Source organism: Sarcophilus harrisii, chromosome 3 (genome assembly GCF_902635505.1).
Source record: "Sarcophilus harrisii chromosome 3, mSarHar1.11, whole genome shotgun sequence".
Lineage (NCBI taxonomy): Eukaryota > Metazoa > Chordata > Mammalia > Dasyuromorphia > Dasyuridae > Sarcophilus > Sarcophilus harrisii.
In genome coordinates, this window is record NC_045428.1 from 306,692,366 (window position 1) to 306,717,364 (window position 24,999).

The following is a 24,999-nucleotide window of genomic DNA, read 5'->3' on the forward strand; positions in this document are numbered from 1 at the left end:
TTAAGAGGAATGGAAATTTGTGTAAATAACTTTGATTTAAGGGAATGTGAGATCCAGACACCAGGAAGCAGTTTAAGGGCTATGGATGATTATGGATTGGTTGGAAATTAGCTAATGAATGAAAGCAGACTCACATTTGAGTTTAGAAAGTAATCTGATTTGATAGAAGAGAATGGGACACAGCTTAATTTAGCAATCTGGGAGGAAGTTTTGGAGAGAAGTTTGATGAAAGTTTGGATTTTGGAAAGACTAAGTTTAGAGGGAAGATTCCTTGTTTGTTTGGATAAGTCAAAGTGATTCAGTCTATTGGGAACTCACTCAATGAGCACCAATTCTGGTTGTATGTTCTGCTCTCATCTGAGAGACTCTGAACAAAAGTAATGAAGGCATCTGTGTTCCCCAGCCAATGCAGTGGAGTTATCAATGCAGTCAGTGATGATAAATAAAAAATTACTAAGCCATATTTGGTTTTGTACAATACTTCTAAATCATTTAGTTTCCTGAGTTCCTCCTAGTTCTGATTCAGAAGCTAGTGAAGCTATAAGAGACCAAGAAATAGCAAAACAAAATATAATGAATGAAAAAATGGAACAGAATATGAAATATCTTCCTCCTACTTTTGATTCAAAAAGGGATAACTAGGAATAGTAGTCATAGAATGAACCAGGGAACCCATGGCTGTAAGAAATGAGGGGAAAGGAAGATTCTAGGAAAATAGTGGAGTTGGTATATTTCTAGCTCTTCAGATTCCCGCACAAATAGAACAAATTTGAGTCTTGGGGTGAACACAGATTGGTGAAAAACCAAAAAGACTTGGGGAAGAACATGGGTCCTCCTAAGAAGATCCAAAGAAAGATCCAAGCTGGGGATTTACCCATGTGAAGTACAAACACTTCCAGACTAGTCTACATAATCACCAAAAGGGGACCCCCTAGGACTGGCTGGGTTTGACCAGAGCCTCAGAAGGAACCACAGAAACTTTCACCTCCTGGACTGTATGAGGAGTCAGAGGTATGAGTCTGGGAAGACTGAGGGAACCTTGGCTGATTAGGAATGCTAGGCCCAGCTGTATTGGAGAGACAAGAAAAGGAACCAGCCCCCAGTGAGTGCAGAAACAGTGGGACAGGATGCTGTTGGTTGTGAACACTCATGGTGGGAGGGGATGTGAGGAGGAGAGAAGATTTTGGTTTGGGGTTTCAGGTCAGAAAGGAGAGCTGAGGTGAAGCTAGAGGCACCACCCACCCAAAGCCATGATTAGAGGTGCTTATACTAATAGTTCTCATTTAAAAAAAATGAACAGGCAAAGAAGAAAGACCTCAGGCATAGAAATCTGCTCTAGGAATAGTAAAGACCAGGTCTAATCTTCAGAGGAGAACAATGAAGTAAAAAAAAATTTTCCTATCTCAAAGAATAATGTTAAAACATATATTGGATTTAAAATATATTTTAACACATTTAACATATATTGGACTACCTGCCATCAAGGGGAGAGGTGGGAGGGAAGGAGGAGACAATTTGGAACAGAAGGTTTGCAAGGGTCAATGTTGAAAGATTACCCATGCATATGTTTTGTAAAGAAAAAGCTATAATAAAATAAATTTAAAAAATAATGTTAAAGATTCCTTGTCTAGAGAGAATTTATGAAAGAATTAAAAAAAGACTTTAAAAATCAAATTTAAGTCATTGAGGAAAAACTAAAAAAAAACTATCTAAGAAAAACAAGAAGATTTTGAAAAAAATCAATTAGAAAATGAGATCTAGAGACTTAAGGAAGAAAACAATTCTTTGAAAATTAGAATTGGGCAAGAGGAAGCTAGTGAAGCTATAAGAGACTAAGAAATAACAAAACAAAATATAATAAATGAAAAAATGGAACAGAATGTCAAATATCTTATAAGAAAAACAACAGCTTTGAAGAACAGATCAAGAAGAGAAAATATAAGAATAATTGGACTACCTGAAAGCTGTGACCAAAAAAAAAAAAAAAGAATCTCAAACAATAATGGCACAAATTATACAAGAATATTACCTTGAAATATCAGCACATTAAAGGAAAGTAAAAATAAAAAATTCACTGATCACTAATTCAAAGAACTATTTTGTGCACATAGGAATATTTTTGCCAAATTTTGAAATGTCCAGATTAAAGAGAACATTTTTCAAGAAACAAGAAAAAAACAATTCAAATATTTTGGAGCTATAATTAGAATTTTACAGGACTTATCAATAGCCAAAATAAAAGACTGCAGGTCCTGGAATCATATATCATATATCAAAAGGCTTATGATCAAAAATATCATATTCAGTAAATCTATCTATAATATTGAATGAAAAAAAATGGATATTCAAAGAACTTGCAGATTTTCAGGATTTTGTTTCAACCAAACCCAAACTAAATAGAAAATAACATAACAGCCAATATCAAAGATTAATGTCAAGGTACTTAACATGGATAAATTGTTTATGTTTTTTACATGAAAATGTATACCATATGTTTAAGATGGACATCAGTAGTTGGGGTAGCTCAAAAGAAAGATAAGGAAAGAGTTGGGTATGATCTGACTCTAAAAACAAAATCATCTAGGAAAAGGGAAAAATTGCAATAATATGATACAAATGAGATGCAGAGGAAGAATAGACACAGAGTCATTAAAGAAGAGAGGAGACTTGTAGTTCTGAAAACATACTCACAATGGAGATTGGTTTACATTACATATATATATATATATATATATATATATATATATATATATATATATTACAAAGGGTATAGCACCCTCCAAAATCTATAAAGAAATAAAGTAGGGTCTTGAAGAATGTATAGGTTCATGAAAGTGGGATAAGGTATGTAGATTAATGGAAAAAGGATAAAGGGGGCGGGGAAAGGGTGGTGTTGGATAAGGTGGGGGTACAGAAGGGTGTTTAGATTAACAAGAGTGTGATAAATTGTGTAGATTCAGGGGAATGGGATGAAGAGGGAAGGAAAGGGAATGGAGAGAATATAAATGGAGGGAGGTTAAGTAATAGCAAGGCAAGTTTAGGAGCAGAATTAAAGTAGAAGGATTAGTAGGGATAGGAAATAAGAGCTACAAAGAGATACAAACACTACAACAAGAATCAGGAGTAGAATGTATTAGAAAAAAAGAAGTGGTAGTAATCATTTATCTTAGACAAAAATCAAACTTAAAGATTCACTCAAGAGAGGTATCTACAATATATGTCAGCTGTATTAATATTGTTTTAGATGAATGTTTACATGTGGGTAAAAGTATATGTATATGTGTGTGTGTGTTTGTGTGTGTCTGAGTTTATGTGAGTTTGTATTTATGTGTGCTTAACTGTACCTTGCTTGGGGCAGGAGAAGAGGATGAAAGGGGAAAAAAAGAATAAAGTAAAAACTGCACAGCAGAGAACAAAAGAATGACCTACAAGGAAACAAAAGAAATACGGACATTCATAAATACAATTTCTAGTATTATACATGCTTTCTTGAAATGTAAATTTATTTTTATATATTTTCAGTCTTCCCTGTTGTTGTGCTGGGCACATGACAACGTTGGTGTTTTTATTTTATTATTTTATTTTCCTTTCTATTTTCTTTTTTTCTATTTTGCTTTTTCTCATTTTGTATTGAATTCAATAAAAAAAAATTAAAAAGAAAGGAAGGAGAAAAGAACAAGAATTTAATGTGGTTGGTTCTGGGTTAAGCCTTTTGTAAACATATCATTTGGCTGTTATTTGTCCTGTTTTACAGTTGACAAATCTCAAGCAGACAGGAATTAAGTGGGTTGTGGATCCAATATATGAAACTGAATTTGAACAAAGGTCTTCCAGATTCCAGACCTAGCACTCTATCTCTGCACCACCTTGCTACTTCTAAAAGATAATTTTATGACATATTACAAATACAAGGTATAACTTGAATAAAGACAAAAAAAGAAGAGTTAAGATGAGCATAGAAAATATACACTAATAGATGAAAGGGAGAATTTTGAACAGAGGTTAGAAAAGGGATATTGAAGCCAGACCAGGAGAAACATAGAATGTCATGATCTGAATTTCATCCTTTTGGTAGGTAATTATTTTTTTACTAGAAGAGTCTAGGATAGTAGCATTAAGAAGATTTCTTTGGGAAAATAGCCATTTAATGAAGACTTACTAGTAAATATATGGGGTTTTAGGGAAATTATTAAGTCAGTACAAATGCAAGAATCCATAAAATTCTATAAAATGAATAAATAAATATTACTTAATAGTAACCTTAAAATGCAGACATAACCAGTACCCCTGCAAATAGGATAGAATACGATTTTTTTTTCCTCCCTGGATCAGATGGATATTATTTGACAAGAGACACTAGAAATTTCCTAGTTTCAAAGAAGGTAGGGCAGAAGGAAAGAGCCAAACCCTGTTTCTATATTTCCTTTACCTGCTGTCGAAGGAATCAAGAGCTATGATAAAGAAACAGAACATTCATGAACAAACCTTTCTCAATAATTCTGTCCTAGCCAGGTCCCATGCAATTATTTCCCCTCAAACTAGAGTCAGGTCCTCATATTCCCTCTGGGTTTTAGGAAGAGCTACATCTAAGCCCTAGGCCAAGTCGACTAAGTAGTAAGAGTATTCAACTTTTTATTATTTTTAAATTTCTTAAAAGTTCTGGACTTAAATGTCAAAAAAGAGAGAATAGAACGGATACTAGGATACTAGAGAAAACTGAATCTTCATTTCTTTCTCCATGTGGTTATTATTGCCTCTATCTTATATTGGGAATATAGAGAAAATTATTAAAGGAACTGAAGTTGACCAAGCCACAAAAGGCAAACATATAAGTAGAAAGGAGAAGGGTAAGAACAGGACATTGGTAAATACCCATGTTCAAAGAGATAGATGGAAAGAGGATGAGGAGAAACAAGAGAGACAGAAACAGGCAGAAGAATGTCACAAGAAGGAGGGTTTGGTACATAGCATTAGGTTCTACAGAGAAACCAAATGGGATAGATGGAATAAATATAATTGAATTTAGTGATAAGGTGGTCATTAGTAACCTGCTTTCAGAGAAATGCAGGGGCCTGTCACATTGCAAGAGGTTAAAGATATGAATGTTTAGAAAATGACGGCAGCTAGTGTAAATGATTCTAGAAATTTGGAAAGAGAAATATTAGATTATAGCTTGATAGGACAGGGGAATCAGAACAAAGAGTTATTTTTTTTTTATTATTATTTGGTTTCATGTTTGCTTTGTTTTTGTTTCTTTGTTTCTTTGTTTCTTTTTTTTTTTTTTTTTTTTTAGAATAGAGAAGACCCAAAATGTTTTTTGTAGGCAGAGAAGAAAGAATTGCTGGGAAGGGGAAAGGAATATGAAGAAGCTGAGAGAGACAAATAATTATGGAGCAATATCAGATGATATTAGAAGGAATGAGAGAGTGAATATGTGTGTATAAGTTAGCTTTGGTGAGAAAGAGGCCACTTCACCCTCTGCAACTAGAAGGAACATGGAGAAAGTAGTTAAAAATGTTGACAGTTTAATAAACATTTAATAAACGAGGGACTTATAGAAAAGGTCTTATGAATAGTCAATCTTCTCAAAAAAAAATAGGAAACAAGGCCATCTTTTGAGGCTAAAGAGGTAGGGATGGAACTAGAAAAGAAAAGAGAAAGCTTGGAATATCCACTCTAGGGAATGTGCTAGAGAGCCAAATAGAGAAGAATAAAAGGAATGCCATGTTAACAGTAAAGAGCAAATTGTTATGGAACGTAATTTTGTAATGGGCTCTGTCCTCTCTTGCTTGAAACTCTCATTACAGAAGCTCCCTGGAGAAGGGAATATGCATTTATTAATCAGCTACTATGTGCCAGACATTATGCTAAGGGTGTTTAAAGATACATTATCTTTGATCTCTATAACAACCTTGTAATGTAGGCACTGTTATCATCCCCATTTTACAGATAAGGAACCTGAGGCAGGCAGAAGATAAGTAGGTTAACACAACACTGGATTTGAATTCAGGTCTTTCTGACTCCAGACCCAGTGCACTATTCTACCAGCTACCTCCGGTAAGGTGCTCCCCTCTCTGCTGAATGCTTAGTTCACACATTCCTAGCCTGAAAAGCTCCATCCTACTCTTTATGTTCCCATATTTCCCAGAGCTCCTGCTAATCTCCAATTTCTCCCAGGGCCAGAAGAAACTTATTTATGAAAGAAGAAAATACGTATGAGAATATTGCAACATAATTTCATGTATTCTTTCCTGTAGTAGGTAACAATTTAAGACTGGGAGTGGAGAAGGTAGGTGATAACAGGTACTCAACATTGAGAGTTAGTGAAAAATCACATCAAATTTACAAGGTTCTCAAGCATAGATCTAAAGCTATTACTGAAGAGGGTGATCAAATGGTTCAGATTTAGCAAACAAGAAGAAAGTGAGAACAGGAATGGCAGAATGGGAGAATGAGGAGGAATTAAGAGATGGTGGTTATGATGAAAATGAATTATAGGTACAGGAGTAAGAGTGAATAGGGAAAGGTGAAAAAGCAGGAGATCGTGGTCAGAGAGGGGGAATTCAGAAACCAGCATTTTGGAAATGAAACAATTTTGAATGATGTTGAGGTTTGTGGTAAAATGGCCTTGGCAGCTGCAGTAGAGTACAATTAGAGGTTGGGGAGCTAAGCAGACCAAGAGCTGTAAGTACATAGATATTGATAGAATGGTATGATAATGGGGGAAAGAGTGAAAAGGAGGGAGACAAATCTGTGGAGGAAAGTGCAGTTAGAGATCAGTTGGATGGCAGTGACAAGGATTATGAGGAGGTGTGGAAACTGGATGAACTTTAAAGGAGAGGTACATTAATAGGAATAATACATTCTTTTCTTGGCAAAAATGTTGGTAAGTTTTTGATAAGAACATTGATAAATTTTTGATGAGGTTAAGTTGGTAATTTTTTGCTTGACAAAATTTTGATAAAGACATTTACAGTATAATCTGGGTTGTAAGAAGCTTCAAAACCATGTTACAAAAGAATTGGTTCAAAAACTATTTGTGTTTAAACTGGAGAAGGAAGTACTTGTGAGGGACATTATAGCTATCACCAATATGTTATGTCTGAGGAAAAAAAAAGACAGAGAGGACATGATGGCTGGCATGTTAAAGAAAAATGAGACTTTTTCTTCTTTCCTTCCCCTTCTTTGATCAAGTAAGGCAGAAAATGGTTCTGAAGCTTATTCTGTTCTGTAAAGTTACTTTTCTAATTTTTAAACAGTTTGAATTTCTCTTGCTGGCTATAAAAATCAGATCATTCTAATGCAGTTGATATGTGTCACCTTATTTTCTCAAAAGTGGAGCACTATGACAAAAAGGAATAATATTTGTATATTGATATACAGAAATATAGAAAGGACCAGGGTACATGAAAATCGGTCCACAAAAATGTCAAGTGGCTTGGGCTTTTGGCCCCCAAATTAGAATAGTAGGTCCAGATTATTGACAATTTTTGATAAGCTTCTCCAAAGGAAGAAATAAGTTAGAGTTGGGGTTTTCTTCAATTGCCTATTCTAAAAAATGCTTTTTGGGAAATTTCTGCTTTTGGGAAAAAGTCTAGTTTGTTGGAATTCATTATTTCACTCACTACTTCTTCTCTTTCACTATGCATATGCAGTGAAAGCTCTCTGACCAGGTAGAGACCTGGCAGAAAGAAATAGGAAAAAGAAGTCTGGTCATTAATCACCTTGTTCCTAAAATTATGGTAATCAATCCCATATTCCAAAAGTGGAGGCTGGAAAAGAGGGAGTACCTTTTCCCCTTTATTTTCACCTTATATCTCAAAATATAAATCCATGGAGAAGGATTCTCTATTCATAGTAAATTTCTCCAAATGTTTCTATTTTGAAGATGAAGTATTAATTGTGTGAATCCTGATAAGAACCGTGGAAAAAGACAATATTTTGTTTTTATGGTGTCTTCTGCATTAGGTTGTAAACTCTTTGAGGACAGGGACTGTCTTTTGTCCTTTCTTTGGTAACTTCAGCATAGAGCAAGTGCAGTGTTTGGTACAAAGTAGGCACTTGAATAACATTGATTGATGGATTTCATTGAGTCTCATCTTATTACAAAGCCTCATCATTAAGTTCTTAATTTTTCTAAAGCCGTTATTGTAACTATTCACACTAAAATAGCAAATTGGATAAAAAAATGTACATTACCTTGATTGTGACATTCACTGAATGAACCATCTATTTAGTTATTCCACATAGAAATATATATACATATATGTATATAGGTAAGCTATTATTGAAAGCCTGTAGGACTAGTCATGCTATGAGAATGAGAGATAATGATTGATTATTTTTGGTATAAAGTTTTTATCTTTGGAGAGAAAAGAAAGAAATAAAGGAAGGCCTCCAGTGTGTTGGGTGGATCTTCTATAGATGATTTTAGGTAACAGGTAATTTAGAGGTAATTGGATAGAGTTCTGGATACAGTGTTAAGGAGACCTGTTCTAAAGCCCTGATTCTGGCCCATGCACAAAGGGTGATCTTGGCAAAGTAAGTCACTTAACCTGGGCAACACTCTGAGCCAATAAATTACAGAGTAATTTCCAATCTGCATTGGAAGAATGATTTTCCTCACCAATAGCAATGGAATCACAGGTCTAATGTAAAAATCTAATCTCCCCCCCCAAAAAAGGATAAAAATAGTATAAAATATGAAGATGTGAACTGATTATAATCTTTACTGGTGAAGGGAATACTTCTATCAATGAGTTCACAAATCTGTCCAAGTACTAAAAATATTCCTGCCATAATGTTTGGAAAAGTCTTTCATTACAGATTTGTATCTGGGGCTACAGAGACCCCTGACTATCTTTCCATTAGTTTTCTACCTCAGCACAATATGCCTCAGAAAAAGAGTCTGAGAGAAAGCCAATTGGCTGAGGTTAATTCTTTGCAGTTTTTTTCAAGGACTAAGCACATCAGTATGAACTTAATAAGCTCTCAACAAATATTGATGTGGAGAAAGAGAATACTGAGCTAGATGAAAAAAAGAGAGTAAAAAACCCTAGTCAGAGGAGCTTGACTTCTCAGCAAAATGATTCTGTGATGAGCAGAATGATGATTTTTTGACAGATGACTTATCCACAGATTTGTATGCTGGATTCAAACCATTTTAGGCTAGGAGAACTGACCAGTGGGAATTATGCTTAACACACACTAGCATATTTCACATCTGATTGGCAGTCCACTGCTCAGATGCTTGGGATCACTACAGAAAGTTTCATATCTTTTATGCTTGGCTGGACTTTCAGAAGTTACTTGATTTTCCAACAACTGGTGTTTTGAAGCTTATTGAGATCTCTCTCCTCCTGAGAAGTTCATAGATTAATAGGATTTAGAGTTGAAATAGACCTAAGAGATCATCTAGCCAAAATTCCTTAATTTTACAGATGACAAAACTGAGATCCTCTGGGATGCCATTTTAATGTCCTTCAGTAGGGAATGGACAAGAATCAGAAGAGGAAGGAAAATACATTAGTCATTGCTCTATCTTTTAAAAAACAAAGAAACAAACATGTTAAGTCCTGACTTTAGAGTTAGATGATCTGGGTTCAAATTCTCCCTCTATCACTTACTATCTATGTGATCTTTGAAAAGTCATTTCATCTTTTTGAACCTTAGTTTCCATATTTGTAAAGTGAAGGAGTTGGCAGAGAATCCCTCAAAAATCCTTACAGTTCTAAGACTATGATTCTACTATCTTTTTGAACAGCCCTGTCATACATGAGATCATAGATTTACTTAATCTAGTCCTGTGGTGTCAAACATCTCAAAGAACACAGAATATGAATATGAAACCATATATGATTTAGATGAGCATTTTTATTAATTTTACCAAACATAACTCAACTGTGTTTTAATCTGGTTCTGGTACTATTTGGGACTTTTGCTATTTGTAGCAGGAGTTTGATACCTCAAGGTCCAAATTCCTCATTTGAGAAATGAGTCAGAGAGATAAAACCAAGTTGTTTAAGATGACACAGATAATTAAAAGTAAAGTTAAGATTTGAACTCAAAGCCTCAGACTTTAAATCCATTGATCTCTCCAGTATATCCAGTGTGTCATTCTGTAATCTTCATGATATTTATATTATGCTATTTGAGCAAAAATTTCCACTGATTAAATATGTTGGAAACTACTTGCACCCAATATGTGTCTCCATTGCTGTTTGGGTGAGCCACAATGTTGATTCCTCAGAAATGGTGACATTTCATAATTTGTAGCCATATGTCATCACTGAAAGAATAGCATGCTTAAAAAGATGGTTTTTTGTTTCATGGAGAAGCTTGGATCATTGAAACCCCTGTACAATTTACTGAATTCAGTCTTGCTCATCTTCCTCCTGTTCAATTTTGGCCTAAGCTCATTGTGGATTTGCATAACCTGTTCAAGATATATGTACAAACAGAACAAAGGGAGTGGGCTGGTAATATAGAGTGAGGAGTAACCGACTATATAGTCTGTGCCCTGCACTGATACTTCGATGATATTAAAAGAACTATAAAAAAATTCTCAGAATATTGGGTAGGCCATGTAGAGTATTCAAGGGAGAACCATGGTATAAGAGTCAAACAAGATGAGAAAGTATAGTTGAAGAGGAACCCCCAAATATATGACATCAGAGATCCAATGAAGTATATCAATTATTCTGTAGAAAGCTATTGGAGAAGGTAGAGTGGATAGAGGTTATAATAGCAGTAGCTACTGAAAGATCTTTTTCAATTATCTGTGGTTTTCAGTTTTCTACAGCTCCTCCTGGCTAAATTACTCTTTTTATGAATACTAATACAAAATCAAGAATTGTATGATCACAGAATCTCAAAGTTTCAAGGACCCTCAGAAGGTATCTAGTCTTATGTAGCAAATCTCTTCTACAACATTCCCCCAATGAGTCATTCAACCTTTCCTTAAAGGCTTCTAGTGATAAGGGACTCATTACCTTCTGAGACAGCTCTTTGGGAAGCTCTAGTTATAATCATGATTTTTTCTTGATTCTGAACTCTGATTTCAATCATTCAGAAATAATAATGCTAAATACTGGGGTACAAAGAAAGGTGAAAAAAATCAGTTTCTGCCTTCAATGAGTTTATTTTCTTATAGATAAGATAACATGCAAATTACCAGGTACATGCAAGATATATGCAGAATAAGCAGAAGGTAATTTCAGAGAAGGGACTAGCAGATGCAGGTGGAATGGGCAGGAAAGATTTCCTATTGGAAGTGACATTTGATGGAAGGCAATGAAACTAGGAGGAATAAATGAGGAGGGGGGGAGGTCCCTATTGAAGAAACTCCCTCTATTGATTCAGGCTTGCTTTTGTTCTACAATTTATAATCTTACTTGTCTGGGGACATTGGAAGCTCAAGTCACTTGCCCAAGATTACACAGCCAGTATATGTCAGAAATGAGACTTGAACCCACACTCCCTGACTCCTAAGCCCCTTATTATCATCACCGTTCCAGACTGTCTTCCAAGAAAATTCAGTTGGCTTTGTTTTTCTTGGGATCCTGAAAAATTGTTTTGTTAGTGTCTCAATATGCATTTTTATTGTGAGGCAATCAGGGTCCATCGTTTCAACGTTTATTTTAAAGCCCCAATTTGCCGTTTAAGTCATTTCCAGTCATGTCCACTCTTTGTGACCCCTTTTTGGAGTTTTCTTGGCAAAGATACTGGAGTGGTTTGCCATTTCCTTCTCCATCTCATTTTACAGATAAGGAAACTGAGGCAAAATTTGCTCAGTTACACAGATAGCAAGTATCTGAGGTGCTCATCTGCAGCACCAAGGTGTTCCAAATGCAGCCCCATTATCAAGAACATTCATGAACTCTCATGTAAAAAATAGGAAAAAGACAGAGCTGATACTGTAAGATGAAACCTATAATGGAAATTCATAGATTTCGAGCTCTAACGGACCTTAAAGGTCTTCTCATCTAACTCCCCCCATAGATGAGGAAACAGTCTTAGGGATAGTAACTGATTTGCCGAAGCTGGAAGGTATTAGAGTTGTATTTTAATATAGGTTTCCTGACTCCAAATGGAGCTTCTGCTGTACTTCTCCACCATCTTTTGAGCAGGGGTATCGGGGAATATTTAAAGAAAAGAAAGAACTGATGACGTGAAGGTAAAATCATTAAACCTTAGGAAGAATGATGACCCAAATAATACATGCTGCTGTCTTAGCAACGGATCTGGAGTAGAACTGATGGTCATCAGGCGTAGCTCTGCGGGGACACCACTAGGAGGAGCGCTTTTCCCTCCTTATGGATTTCCATTGCATTCTCCGCCATCCTTCCATGCAAAAGTTTTTCTTAAACTAACAATGCTAGTGTAAGGAGGTGCTCATCTCTGATTGGACGAGGGAATTTTGCAGGTTTGATTCCTTGATTGGACAGGAGGTGTCGGGGGTGGGGAGAGCGTTGATGGTTGGGGGAGTGGGATCCCTCTCTCTCTCTCTCTCTCTCTCTCTCTCTCTCTCCCCACCCCCCCTCAGTCTCAGTGGCTGAGTCCGTTTTCTCCCCACTCTTTACTGTAGCTCGAAATGTTACACTAAAATACAGACTCATTCTCTCTCGCTCGTCTCTCGCTCCTCGCTCTCTCTCTCTCACACACACGCACGCACGCACACACCCACCCAGCCACACACGCACGCACACACACACACATACATATAAACACATGCACACACACACCCACCCGCGCCAGGACTCGCCTCCACACGCACGCACACACACACATACACACACACACATTCACACACATCCAAACGCCCACACATCCTCACGGAACATCGGGGACCGCTGTCCGGAGCGGAGTGCTAACGGATACAAAAACAAAAGCAACAAGACAGAAAATACATAGTGCCAACCCGGGAAGTAGTTATTTCAACCACTCTTGCTTCTGAACCAGTTTTGGGGGGACACCTACGATGGCACTGGATTCTTTAATGCTTTTCCTCTTGGCATCTGCAGTTGCAGCAATGGAAGGTAAAATATTTCCCCCACCCTTCAAAACAAACAAACAAAAAAAAAAAAGAAAGAGAAAAAAAAAAGAGCAAGTTTTGTAACTGGATTTCTTTCGCTGTGGCATATATATTGCATGTCCTTTCCCTCTCCTTTTGGAAGCCGGCTTTAATGGGGACTCCCAGCGTTCTGATTTCTCTGGGAAATAGAAGCGACTGGGCTACTCGAGTGGATTGATATGATTTCGATTTTTGAATGGAAGGAACAAGTGCTGTTTTGATGATTTATTTTGATTTTTTTAAAAAGCAGGCAGATGTAGAGTGGTCTGTCTCGGGCAGCTCCCCATCGCCTCCCTTCTCTCCTCCCTCCCCCCCAGTCGCCTTCTCCTTCTCTCCACTCCCTCATTCCCCTACACATCGTCGCCTAACTCTCTGCTCCATTCTGGGAGAAGACACTGAGCTGCAATGCAGTACTCGCTTTACATTCTACAAACTGCGAGCTTGGAGAAGGGCAAGAGTGGTTTCTGGGGAGAACGGGATGCTTTTGAGTTAGAGACTGAACAAGAGATGCGCTGTGATTCAGCTCCCCGAGATTGGCAGCCGCGATGGGTCTCTTTCGCTCCCTTGTTCTTTATCTCCTCCTTCCGCCTCCTTCCCCTACCCCGTTTCGCGTTATCTTCCTTGTCTCCTTTTTTTTTCTTCTTTCTTCCCTTCCTTTGAATCTCCTCCCTGCCCGAACCCCATTTTTTTTGTTTCATTTATCTCCTTTCTTGCCTCCAACGTGTGGTGTCCTCTCCTTCCGGGGCCAGTGAGATAGCTTAGCTTCCTTTAGCGAAGCCGGGAGGCTACGAGAATCAAGAGAGAGGTTTTCCTTTTCCCGACTTTCTGTCGGGAATTGTGAATGTGGATGTGGCTATGTGGTACCCTTCTGTCTGTGTGGATTTAAGTAGCAGCAGGTAGCCCAGAGAGGTGTTGGTCAGAGACAGATTTCTGGGACCTGAGAGTTGTAGAAACTGCCTGTTGTGTTAAGGAGGGGAAGTAGAACCTTTCCCTCAATGATTCACCAAGGCAGGCATGTTAGATTGTCTGGGATTTACAGTGGGGGAAGCCTCATAAGGGAGAAAATCTGTATATAGAGGAATGTGAATTTTAGGAGTTTCTTGTCCCCTGCATGCTCAAATGAAACTAGCAGTGGCTCTTTTTCACATGTTAGTGTAATGTAAGATGGGCGAACAGCTTTGTAAGGCATTTCAAATGGGAGAAGAAGAGGCATTTTTAGATCTATCTAAACATACACAGCCATTTCCTTCTGCCCAGAGAAAGAAAGTCATCTTAGTTGAGGAGGCTTTTGTCAACATCTCTTTTCACACAAGACTATATTATAAGGAATGAAGGGAAAGGCTTGAAGGGTATTTAACTTGGATCTTGAGATTAAACAAACAAGAAAAATCTCTTGTTTCCTATATGAATCTGAATCTTGTGAAAAAATCTCTTTTTCTTTTCCCCTTCCCAATGTTTCTTTCCAAATGAAATATATTTTGGACTTCTCTAGGTTGTCCAAAGAGCATCACACTGGATGGAAAACTGTATTCGGTTCTGGGCAAGAAGTTCCTTCATTCACATAGAAAGGCGGTTCAGTTTAGTAGAAAGGAGGGAAGCAACAGCCTCTTCAAAACTTCGAAAGCTTTTTTTAACTATAAAATTGGGTCCAACCATCTAGTGTTTCTAAATCCACTTCACCTCACAGATTCACTCCTATTCATTTGTTTGGGCTCAGATTTACAAGTTCCCAGTTCAGCTCCTGGTAAAGTGAAATAGGTTTTCATTTGGCCGGTGAAAATAAATGATGAGGCTGCTAGGCTAAGCCTCGGATGGAAAGGAAAGCTTGCAATCTGTCTTTTTCTTGTGGAATTGGGATATAGGCACCTGAGTTGAAAGTGACAAGAAAGGTACCACATCTTCTGAGCCAACTACGCCCACCTCTCTTCCCTCCCCTCCCTAGTAAAGCCCCATTCTTCTACTTAATAGTGATACTTTGGGTGATGTAGTAACAGCTAAGAATCCTTTTTCCTTTTGATGAGAACTACAAGCAACATCCTTTCAAATCTCTGCTTTCATTGTTGCTGGGGGAGCAGATTAGTAGAGAGAAAGCCTGCGCTTTTTTTCAGAACGTGATTTTTTTGTTGTTGTCTTTCCCCATCGCCCCAGCTGGTGGTCTTTGTAGGGGTCCTTTATTAAAATTTGCTGGATGCAAGGGAGACATATGCTGCCTGCAGTAAGCAAAGGGAGAAGTGGCTGGAAGCTCAGAGATTATAAGCCTAGTTGGAGGGGGCACCAATTTTTAAGAGACAGAAAACCAAAATGATGTATGCATTTCTAATTTTGAGATAGGAGATTTGGCTTTTTCTTCAGCTTCAGATGTCAATCACTTATAATTATCCTTATTGGTGGTCTGTCTTTATTACTGTTTCTGAATGCTACCAGTGTCTTAGTGGGAGGGGTGAGTTGACTGTATAATACAACTAGAGAAGTTGTTTTCAGAAAAATGCTTTTTTAGCTACATCACAGTTTTGTTTGCATATGTTGAAAATGTTCATTTTTGTAGGGAAACAAATTTGATATTTCATTGTTAATAAAGGAAATGAACTTGAATATTTGCACCTCTGTTGATTGCTGGGGGAGATATTATTTTGCAGGAGTCATTGTTTGCAAACAAATGTTCAGACACATCTTGACTTGCAGCTAGAGGTTTTCATTGAGATCCTCCTTTTTCTTAGTGTGGATAATTTTTTTTCTTTTTACTCTTTGCTTTTTCTTGTTCATATTCCAAAAACCCAGGTGCCTGGAATTCAGGAACTGGAGTCTTTGAGCACAAATCACTTGGCTTAGGTTTATAAGGGAACATCATCCATTGGCAAGAATCTTGCCTCCGCTTCCTGATATATCTACCTCCTACCCACTCAGGCCTGCCACCTAAAACTTTGCCAATTGCCCAGAGCCTACCTAATAGATAGTAGTTTATACTCTGTCACGGAAACCTTACCACCAAGAGTTAAATAAAACAACATATTCAGCAGAATATTTAAACAGCTCCATCTCTAGCATGGTAGATAGTAAAAATCATTCAGTTATTCCCTACTGCCCGGCAGGTTTCCTTTCCCACTCTATGTACATATATGCAGCTCTCCCGATCTTACAGGATTCAAGTCTCTTGCCAGAGTCATTTGATTTGTGTTAAGTGTGGCATAATTATCAGAAAAGTGAATCAATAGGAATTCCAAACAGCACTTCTTTCCCATGCAGCACTGGTGTGAGGGATATGGCCACTATTTTTTAGCCACTATCTCTTAATCTCTTCTTATGGTTAGGTTTTGTCCTGGGAATTCTGTAGGCATGACTGGTGATAACCCCTGGGCAAACGGCTTAAATGACTGGCCTAATGCCTCAATACCCAGAGGAAAGTGGATCCTAAGCAAGGGCCAGTCACAAAAGATAATTACCAGTCTAGGGACTTAGCAGGGTTAAAGGGATGCCTGAGAAAAAGCCTGTTCCACTAGAGCTGTGAGCAACTGAGAGGAAGCAGGCAGAGAGAGGGAAAGATCATCTGAGTCTCCCTTTCCCTCCCCATTTCCACCCCCCAGTAAGCTAAAGCAGAAACAGAGTTCAGCTATTCTAATGGAATGGACTGCTTTGGCATGCAGGGTCCAGGAGAAAAGAGTTATCAGGACTGGCTGAGAAGGAAGTGTTTTAATGCTAATCTGATACCCCCACTTTTTCTCTCTCTCACCTTCCTATTTCCATATATCTTTGCCATTTCAGGGAAGAGAGGGAGGGCAAGGCCTATTCCAGTATGAATGAAATTTCATTTCATTTTAGTCTATTGTCAAAGGTTTCTTTTGTTGACTAGAGAGCAGGCAGGGGATAAAGCTGCCAGCTTCCTGCTCTCTCTCTCTCTCTCTCTCTCTCTCTCTCTCTCTCTCTCTCTCTTTCTCTCTCTCTCTCTCTCTCTCTCTCTCTCTCTTTCTCTCTCTCTCTCTCTTTTCTCTCTCTCTCTCTCTCTCTCTTTCTCTCTCTCTCTTTCTCTCTCTCTTTCTCTCTCCTCTCTTTCTCTGTATCTCTCTTTTCTCTCTCCTCTTTTCTCTCTTCTCTCTCTCTCTCTCTCTCTCTCTCTCTCTCTCTCTCTCTCTTCCTCCTTTCTTTCTGTGTCTTCCTCTTTCTCTGTGTGTGTGTCTCTCTCTTCCTGCCCCTCCTAATCTGGTTCTTGGAGGATGCTATGCTCCTGATTTCAATATTTCCACTTAAAAGTGTACCAGTATCCTTCTCACAACTCAGTCAGACAAGGCTACATGTGTAGCCTTTGGGCCATTTGTTAAGCAAGTACTTGCTCCTAAAGGAAGAGGTGTTTAAAATATCCTTTGGGATTTAGCTGGTGACCTGCTAGCATAAAGGAGTAGGCAGTCACTGAGAAGGGGATTATTGTGGGCCTCTTGGAATTCAGATACCTATCTTTTTGGATGAATGCCCTGGATCAGGACATCTCTGCTTGAGTGGTTTCTCTGCAGCATTTACAATTCTGGTTTGCAGGGGGCTTCCTTCTGTAATTGGACAGCACTGGAAGAGCAAGTTCATTGCCCATCCCACTGGCAGTGAAAAAAGACAGAGAAGCCTTTTCCATAGTCTTACTATCCCTCTCCCTTCCACCCTTCCTCCCCTGCCTCCATATGAACCCCCCCTACTTTTAGGGAACTTACCAAAGACCTTTATATTCTAACTAGGAAAACTGCTGACAGCCAGTGAAGGCAGGGGCATGTAGGACCCCTGTCACTCAGTATGCTAGGGAGCAGATTTCTGAGGCAGATATCAGGGTTCATGCTGGTTCTGACAAGACTCAGGCAGCATAGTCACAAAGATGAATCCCTAATATGATGATCCCTCTGGCCCTTCAGACTTAACTGAGCACAACAAATATATGGTGGGTTGCCACCTTAGTTTGGGGGGACAAAAGTACAACAGCCTGATGTGGGGTGATTTAGTGATCCTCTTCAGGACCTATTAAGGGAGAGCTGTATGTTAAGATCAGGAAAGAGAGACTTATAGTTATCAGGGTTTATTTCTGTTATTGGACAGGATTTGGACTGATTTTGGAGTAGGAAGACTTAAATTAATCTCTCACCTCAGATACTATTAGCCATGTGATTCTGGGCAAGCAACTTAATCTTTATGTGTCTCAGTTTCCCTATTTGTAAAATAAGAGAGTTAGACTTAAAGGCCTCTAAAATACCTCCAGTTTTATAACTATTATCGTGTAAACTCCTTTTGGGGGCACAATGAATCTCGGACTGACTTTGTATTAGAAAAGTCATTCTGGTAAGGGCAAGGATCTTTCTTTTTTTCTTCCCCATATAAGGATGAGGTTGTCTAAAGGGGGATTTTAGGCTTCCTCATGTTGGTTTTGGGTTTTTTTGGCAGTGATTGGTGCTAAAAAAAAAGTATACATATGAATTCTTTTGTGGAAAATCTAATGCCATCTATGTCTCCATCCTGACAGCTCCTGGTCTATACTCCTGATATTAGGCATCAGGGCTGTCATCCTTGGATCACATACTCTTAGTATATGTATAGCTACTGGGCTTCAATTTGCTAAATCTATTCTCATCATTATTGAAGCTTCTTGGACTTAATAAATATTAAGTGCTTTGATGATCATTGTATAGAGCACATGAACCATAATGATTTGGGACTCTGACTTAGCCAGATCATTTTTTTCAACCTTCTCAGTAAAGACAGTATTTAATTCAATAAAAATGAATAGGGTCAAAAAGGGAGACGTGGCACCAGGGAAGGTTACATACCCATGCAGGGCTTTTGTGTTGACCTGGGAAATAATTCACTGAAACCCATTTTTCTTATGGATGTTTTCTATCTGTAATAGAATCATAGAAGGGAAAAGGAGCCACAGCTGACCTATCTTGGACTCTCTTCCACTAGCATTTATAAGGCATTCAGTAGACATTGGTTGACAATGAAGTGGTGGACAGTGTAAATAACAACAAAGAAGATTGAATCAGGAAACTGGTTAGCTAGTCTTAATCTTGTTACTTACTAGATTTGTAGCTTTGGGGAAATTACCAAATCTACTTGTATCTCTCTTTCCATATATATATAAAGTTGCCTGAAGCATTTTAGAAAAAAAAAATCACAGAAATGAAAAGGAGAATCATATTAAAGAAAAAACAGTTATGAATTACAAACAAGTGATCTTGGTAACACTGGTCTATGGAAACAATTTTCTAGTTTGAGCTGGGTTGGCAATTTTGAATGGGAAGAGAGGAAAATATCATTTGAGAACCTAAAACATTTTGGGTATGCCTATAAGAAGGAGTATTCAAGCTAAACTGGACCCAGTCTGGGCAGATCTTAGTTTTCTTGGACATAGGAATCATCATGACAATGTGGAGTGAGAGCTGGCTTTAAAGTAAAAAGACCCAACTTTGATATATGATATCTCTGTGACCCAGGGCAACTCATTGAATTAGTCAGTGTTCTAGTCTAGTAGTGTCAAACTCAAATGGATCATTCTTAATCCATTCATTAGGATCCCTGCTGGCTGCTAAAGATTTAGAAAACCACATGTTAACATTATATATGTACTATTGTACTTTTAATTTTGTTAATTACTTCCCAATTGCTAGGCAACTAGTTCAGTGGACAAATGCTGGGTCTGGAGTCAGGAAGACTCATCCTTCTGAATTAAAATCTGGCTTCAGATACTTACTAATTGTGTGACCCTGAGCAAGTCACTTTACCCTATTTGCCTCAGTTTCCTCATCTGTAAAATGAAACAGAGAAGGATATGGCAAAATCACTCCAGTTTCTTTGCCAAGAAAACTCCAAATGAAGTCATGAAGAATTGGGCACAACTGAAAATGACTAAACAGCAACAACAAAAATTAGAGTTGGAATTGTTCTGAGAAGTGTTGAGGGCTACATGTGACCTGAGTGCTTGACATCTCCACTTTAGACAACTCTTGAAGATTGTTATTGAAGAGAGGTGCCGCTTTATATTAGTAGAAGAAGTTTCCTCATCTGGGAGTTTTCTATATTAATAAAGCACATGTCTAATCCTTATCCTGTATTCATATCATATGGGAACCTTTGTCTCTCTATTGTTCTCTCTGTCTCTTTATCTCTCTGACTCTGTCTCTTACTATAGCCAAAAAGTTCCAGAATTTTAGGCAAATTAGTTGTGTAACAGGGATTTAAGATAGGACTACTCCTATATGTGACTGTGGTAAATTAAAGACATTTGTCGTGAGAATTGAGTTAAGGATTATTAGGACATTTGAGGTCATGGTGTTTCAATGGGAACAGGGGAGTTGGGGGAAGGAAGCCAATAAGCTAGATATTGTTATTGTTAAATTTCCAGTCCTATTCAGTCTTTGCGACCCCTTTTAGGATTTTCTTGGCAGAGATACTAGAGATACTAGACACATATCCTTTTCCAGCTCATTTTGCAGATGAAGAAATTGAGGTAAATTGAGAGTTAAACCACTTGCCTAGGATTACACAGCTATGAAGTGTCTGAGGCCAGATTTTAATTCAGATCTTCCTAATTCCAAACTCAATACTCTATCCACTACACCACTTAGCTGCCTTTAATGAGCCAGGTACTGAACTAATTAGAGAGAAATAAGAGACCAAGAGGCTCTTAAATGACAAACACAAAGAACTGGATAGGATGGAGTGAACTTGAAAAATCAAAGCTGGTTGCTGAATGATGGTGGCAGAGGAAATGTCTAAAAGCTCCTAGTATCAAGGAGCATGACATCTACTTCCCAAGAACTTGTATAGCAGTGATTGTGGGAAAGGATACCAAGAGAAAGGCTATCTTTAAGAGAAAGCTAACTTTTGAGAAAATAGAAGAAATGTAAAAGAAGAGGTCTAGAAAGAAAGAGTTTGCTAACAATAAAGGGAGATTCAGCAATAAACTAGGAAAACATTTTTATAGTTAAAGGTTCTGATATGCTTGCCATCTGGGGGAGGGGGTGGAGGAAGGGAGGGGAAAAATCGGAACAGAAGTGAGTGCAAGGGATAACGTTGTAAAAAATTACCCTGGCATGGGTTCTGTCAATAAAAAGTTATTTTAAAAAAAGGTTCTGATAAAGGTCTCATTTCCAAAATATATAGAGAATTGACTCTAAATTTATAAGAAATCAAGCCATTCTCCAATTGATAAATGGTCAAAGGATATGAACAGTTTTCAGATGACGAAATTGAAACTATTTCTACTCATATGAAAAGATGTTCCAAATCACTATTGATCAGAGAAATGCAAATTAAGACAACTCTGAGATACCACTATACACCTATCAGATTGGCTAAGATGACAGGAAAAGATAATGATGAATGTTGAAGGGGATGTGGGAAAACTAGGATATTGGTGCATTGTTGGAGTTGTGAACAACCATTCTGGAGAACAATTTGGAACTATACTCAAAAAGTTATCAAACTGTGAATACCCTTTGATCCAGCAGTGTTACTACTGGGTTTATATACCAAAGAGATATTAAGGAAGGAAAAGGGACCTGTATGTGCAAAAATGTTTGTGGCAGCCCTTTTTGTAGTGGCTAGAAACTGGGAATTGAATGGATGCCCATCAGTTAGAGAATGGTTGAGTAAATTGTGGTATATGAATGTTATGGAATATTATTGTTCTGTAAGAAATGACCAGCAGGATGAATACAGAGAGGCTTGGAGAGACTTACATGAACTGATGCTGAGTGAAATGAGCAGAACCAGAAGATCATTATATACTTCAACAACAATACTGTATGAGGATCAATTCTGATGGAAGTGGCCCTTTTTAACAGTGAGAGGATCCAACTCAATTCCAACTGATCAGTGATGAACAGAACCAGCTACACACCACAAAAGAACACTGGGAAATGAGTATGGACCACAACATAGCATTTAAATTCTTTCTGTTGTTGTTTGTTTGCATTTTTGTTTTCCTTCCTAGGTCATTTTTACTTTTCTAAATCAGATTTTTCTTGTGCAACAAGAAAACTGCATAAATATGTACACATATATTGTATTTAAGATATACTTTAACATGTTTAACATGTATGAGACTGCCTGTCATCTAGGGGAGGAAGTGGAAGGAAGGAAGGGAAAAGCTGGAACAGAAATGTTTGCAAGGGTCAATGTTGAAAAATTACCCATGCATATGTTCTGTCAATAAAAAGCTATTAAAAAAAACAATAAAGGGAGATTCTAGAGAATTCAGTAGAAAGGGAGAACAAAGAAAGATAGGAAAAGAAAGGAGGATAGGGCTGAGTTAACTGAGGGGATGGTAGAGGCAGCCAACACGCTCAGTTTTTGCTACTGATCCTCTTTTTTTTATTAAAACTTTTTATTTAAAAACACATTCATAAGTAATTTTCAACATTTACCTTTGTAAAACCTTGTGTCCAGTTTTTTTCTCCCTTTCTTTCCCCTATCCCTTCTCCTAGATAGAATCCAATATATATTAAGCACATGCAATTCTTCTATACATATTTCTACTAATATCATGCTGCAGAAGAAAAATTAGATCAAAAAGGAAAAAAAATGAGAAAGAAAAAAAAGCAAGAAAACAACAACAAAAAGCAAAAATACTAGGTTGTGATCCACACTTAGTTCCCGCAGTCCTCTCACTGAGTGCAGATGGTTCTCTCCATCACAAGACCATTGGAACTGGTTGGAATCACTTTGTTGTTGAAAAGAGCCATGTCCATCAGAATTGATCATTATGTAATCTTGTTGTTGCCATATACAATGATCTCCTAGTTCTGCTCACTTCACTTAGCATCAGTTCATGTAACTCCAGGCCTTTCTGAAACCATCTTGTTGATCTAATCATCTTTTATAATACTAGATGAGTCCCCATGGCTGGTAATGATATAATGGGGGCAATATGTCCAATAGGAAGACAGAGCAAAGGAAAGAGCCATGAATATCATGAGACCATAGAGGATCTCAACATGAAGGGGAGGAACTATTCCCACCATAGTTAAAGGATGGGCTAGGTATATCTGGGTTCAAGGGCCTTCCCTAGGCTAAGCATTACCACTGGTCTGTTCCTTTCTTGTTAGCTCACACTCCCTCAGGAGAAGGAATAATGATAATGCTAATTCCACCAGGTCCCAGCTCACAGTCATGCTCTTTGTATGATAAGGTGCCCTTATCAGCACCTGAGACAGAGACCATGTACTAGGCAGAAACAGCAAGAGAATTGAAACACAAAGATAATCCAAACAGAATTTTGACTAAAAGCTTCTATCTTTCCCCATCCACTTACCTTTCTCCCATGTAGAGATGTAATATAATCTCTCCTAATATCTGCCCCTGCCAATGTGTCCATAAAAGTTGAGTAGAGAAATGGCTCAAGGGAAGGCAGATGTCTGGAGAGACAAAGGGGAGAAGGGGAAAGACTGAACAATATGTCAATTGTATAACTTGAATCATCAGGAGGTGGCTGTACCTGCTGATGGTTTTTTTAGTTGTTATTTTACAAAATTGTTTCCTCCTGACACCTGACAAATCTATCATCTTATTTTGCAGCAGGAAATTTTGAGTAAAATTCTCATTTTAATTTCCATAGTCTTAATGTGTGTGTGTCCTTGTACCAGAATCCCAAGATTGAGTGTTCTTTGGATGGATTTGTTTTTATGTGTCCCTATTCTGTACTAGCCACTTAAGCGACCTGAATATCTCAATCAGATTTTCTTCTTCAAATGTGGTGAAGAAACAGCAGTTTTAGAATGGCTGCTTGTGTGAGGAAATTACTACAATAATAAAGTAACATCCTGGGAGAGATTTCTTATTTAAAAGAAAAATTCTTCATGAAAAATTTCTAGGCTATATCATATAAGCTGGCTCAGTTCTATATAAAGATTAAAAGAGAGGCCTTCTTATCTGATTTTTATGAAATTTATTTGAATAGTAAGGGGTCTCAGGCAATCTGAACCATTTGACTCATGGAAGATTACTAGTTTCCTTCTCTTGACAATAAAATCTTAGAGGACTTAGTTTGGCTTGGGCTGCATAACATGGAAGTACTTAATAAATGTTTGTGGATTGATTGATAGACATTTTAAATGACTTCTTTAAGGTAGAGGGAGGGAGACACATACAGGGAGAGACTAAAAGAGACAGAGAGACTGAGAGAGAGATGAGACAGAGAGATAGACAGAGATAGAGGTATGGAAGTAGCAGAGACAGAAAGAGAGAGAAGAATACAGAAAGGCACATACACACAGAGAAGACAGAAAGAGTTAGGGATAGAGGGAGAAGAAAGATAAGTAAAATGGAAGTTAAAAAGACCATAGATTATAGAGTTTTTTCTGAGGATATTTGCTTAGAGTACACCACTGTCTGCACTAATTTTCATACAGGTGTTCCCAGAGATAGAGGGCTAAGCTATGCGTATGGTATAACTTTGTGAGCCTATTTATGTTTAGAATTTGGGTAGAGAAAGATCTCCAGTTCAATTTTATTGAGCATAGGCAGTGCTGTACATTATGTATTCTAGACACCCCAACATAGAGATCAAAATGAATCCCTTAATACTTTAGTAATTAAAAACAGCTACTTCTTTTGTAAAGACAATCCTTCTTTTAAGAACCCTTCCTACAATGCAGGGCTTCTTGGGCATATAAAAACAGAAAGTAGAAATATGTATGAGTTCCTCTTGATCATCTGCAGAGCTACTACAACTTTTTAGGTAGAATAAACTTGATAAATTTAGACCTAATGGGGAAGTTAATTGTCCGAGGTTCATAAGTATTGCTGTTCAGTCATGACTCTTCATGACCCCCAGGGTTTCCTTGGTAAAGATGCTGGAGTGTCTTGCCATTTTCTTCTCCAGATCATTTTACAAAAGAGAAAACTGAGGCAAAAAGAAGTAAGTGAATTGCCTAGGGTCACATAGCTAGTTATTGTCTAAA

The 24,999-nt window shown here is 37.8% G+C and overlaps 1 protein-coding gene across 5 annotated transcripts in view; it reads left to right on the top strand.

Annotated features, from left to right (window-relative positions):
* Positions 1 to 12,738: 12,738 nt before the first annotated feature.
* EPHB1 (EPH receptor B1) overlaps positions 12,739 to 24,999 on the top strand; it is a 705,608-nt gene continuing 693,347 nt past the window's right edge. For all 5 annotated transcript variants that reach the window (XM_031959775.1, XM_031959773.1, XM_031959774.1 and 2 more), the window contains exon 1: positions 12,739 to 13,037. In XM_031959775.1, coding sequence (XP_031815635.1) covers positions 12,980 to 13,037 — 58 coding nt within the window. In that variant the 5' untranslated portion in view covers positions 12,739 to 12,979. The remainder of the gene's footprint in view (positions 13,038 to 24,999) is intronic.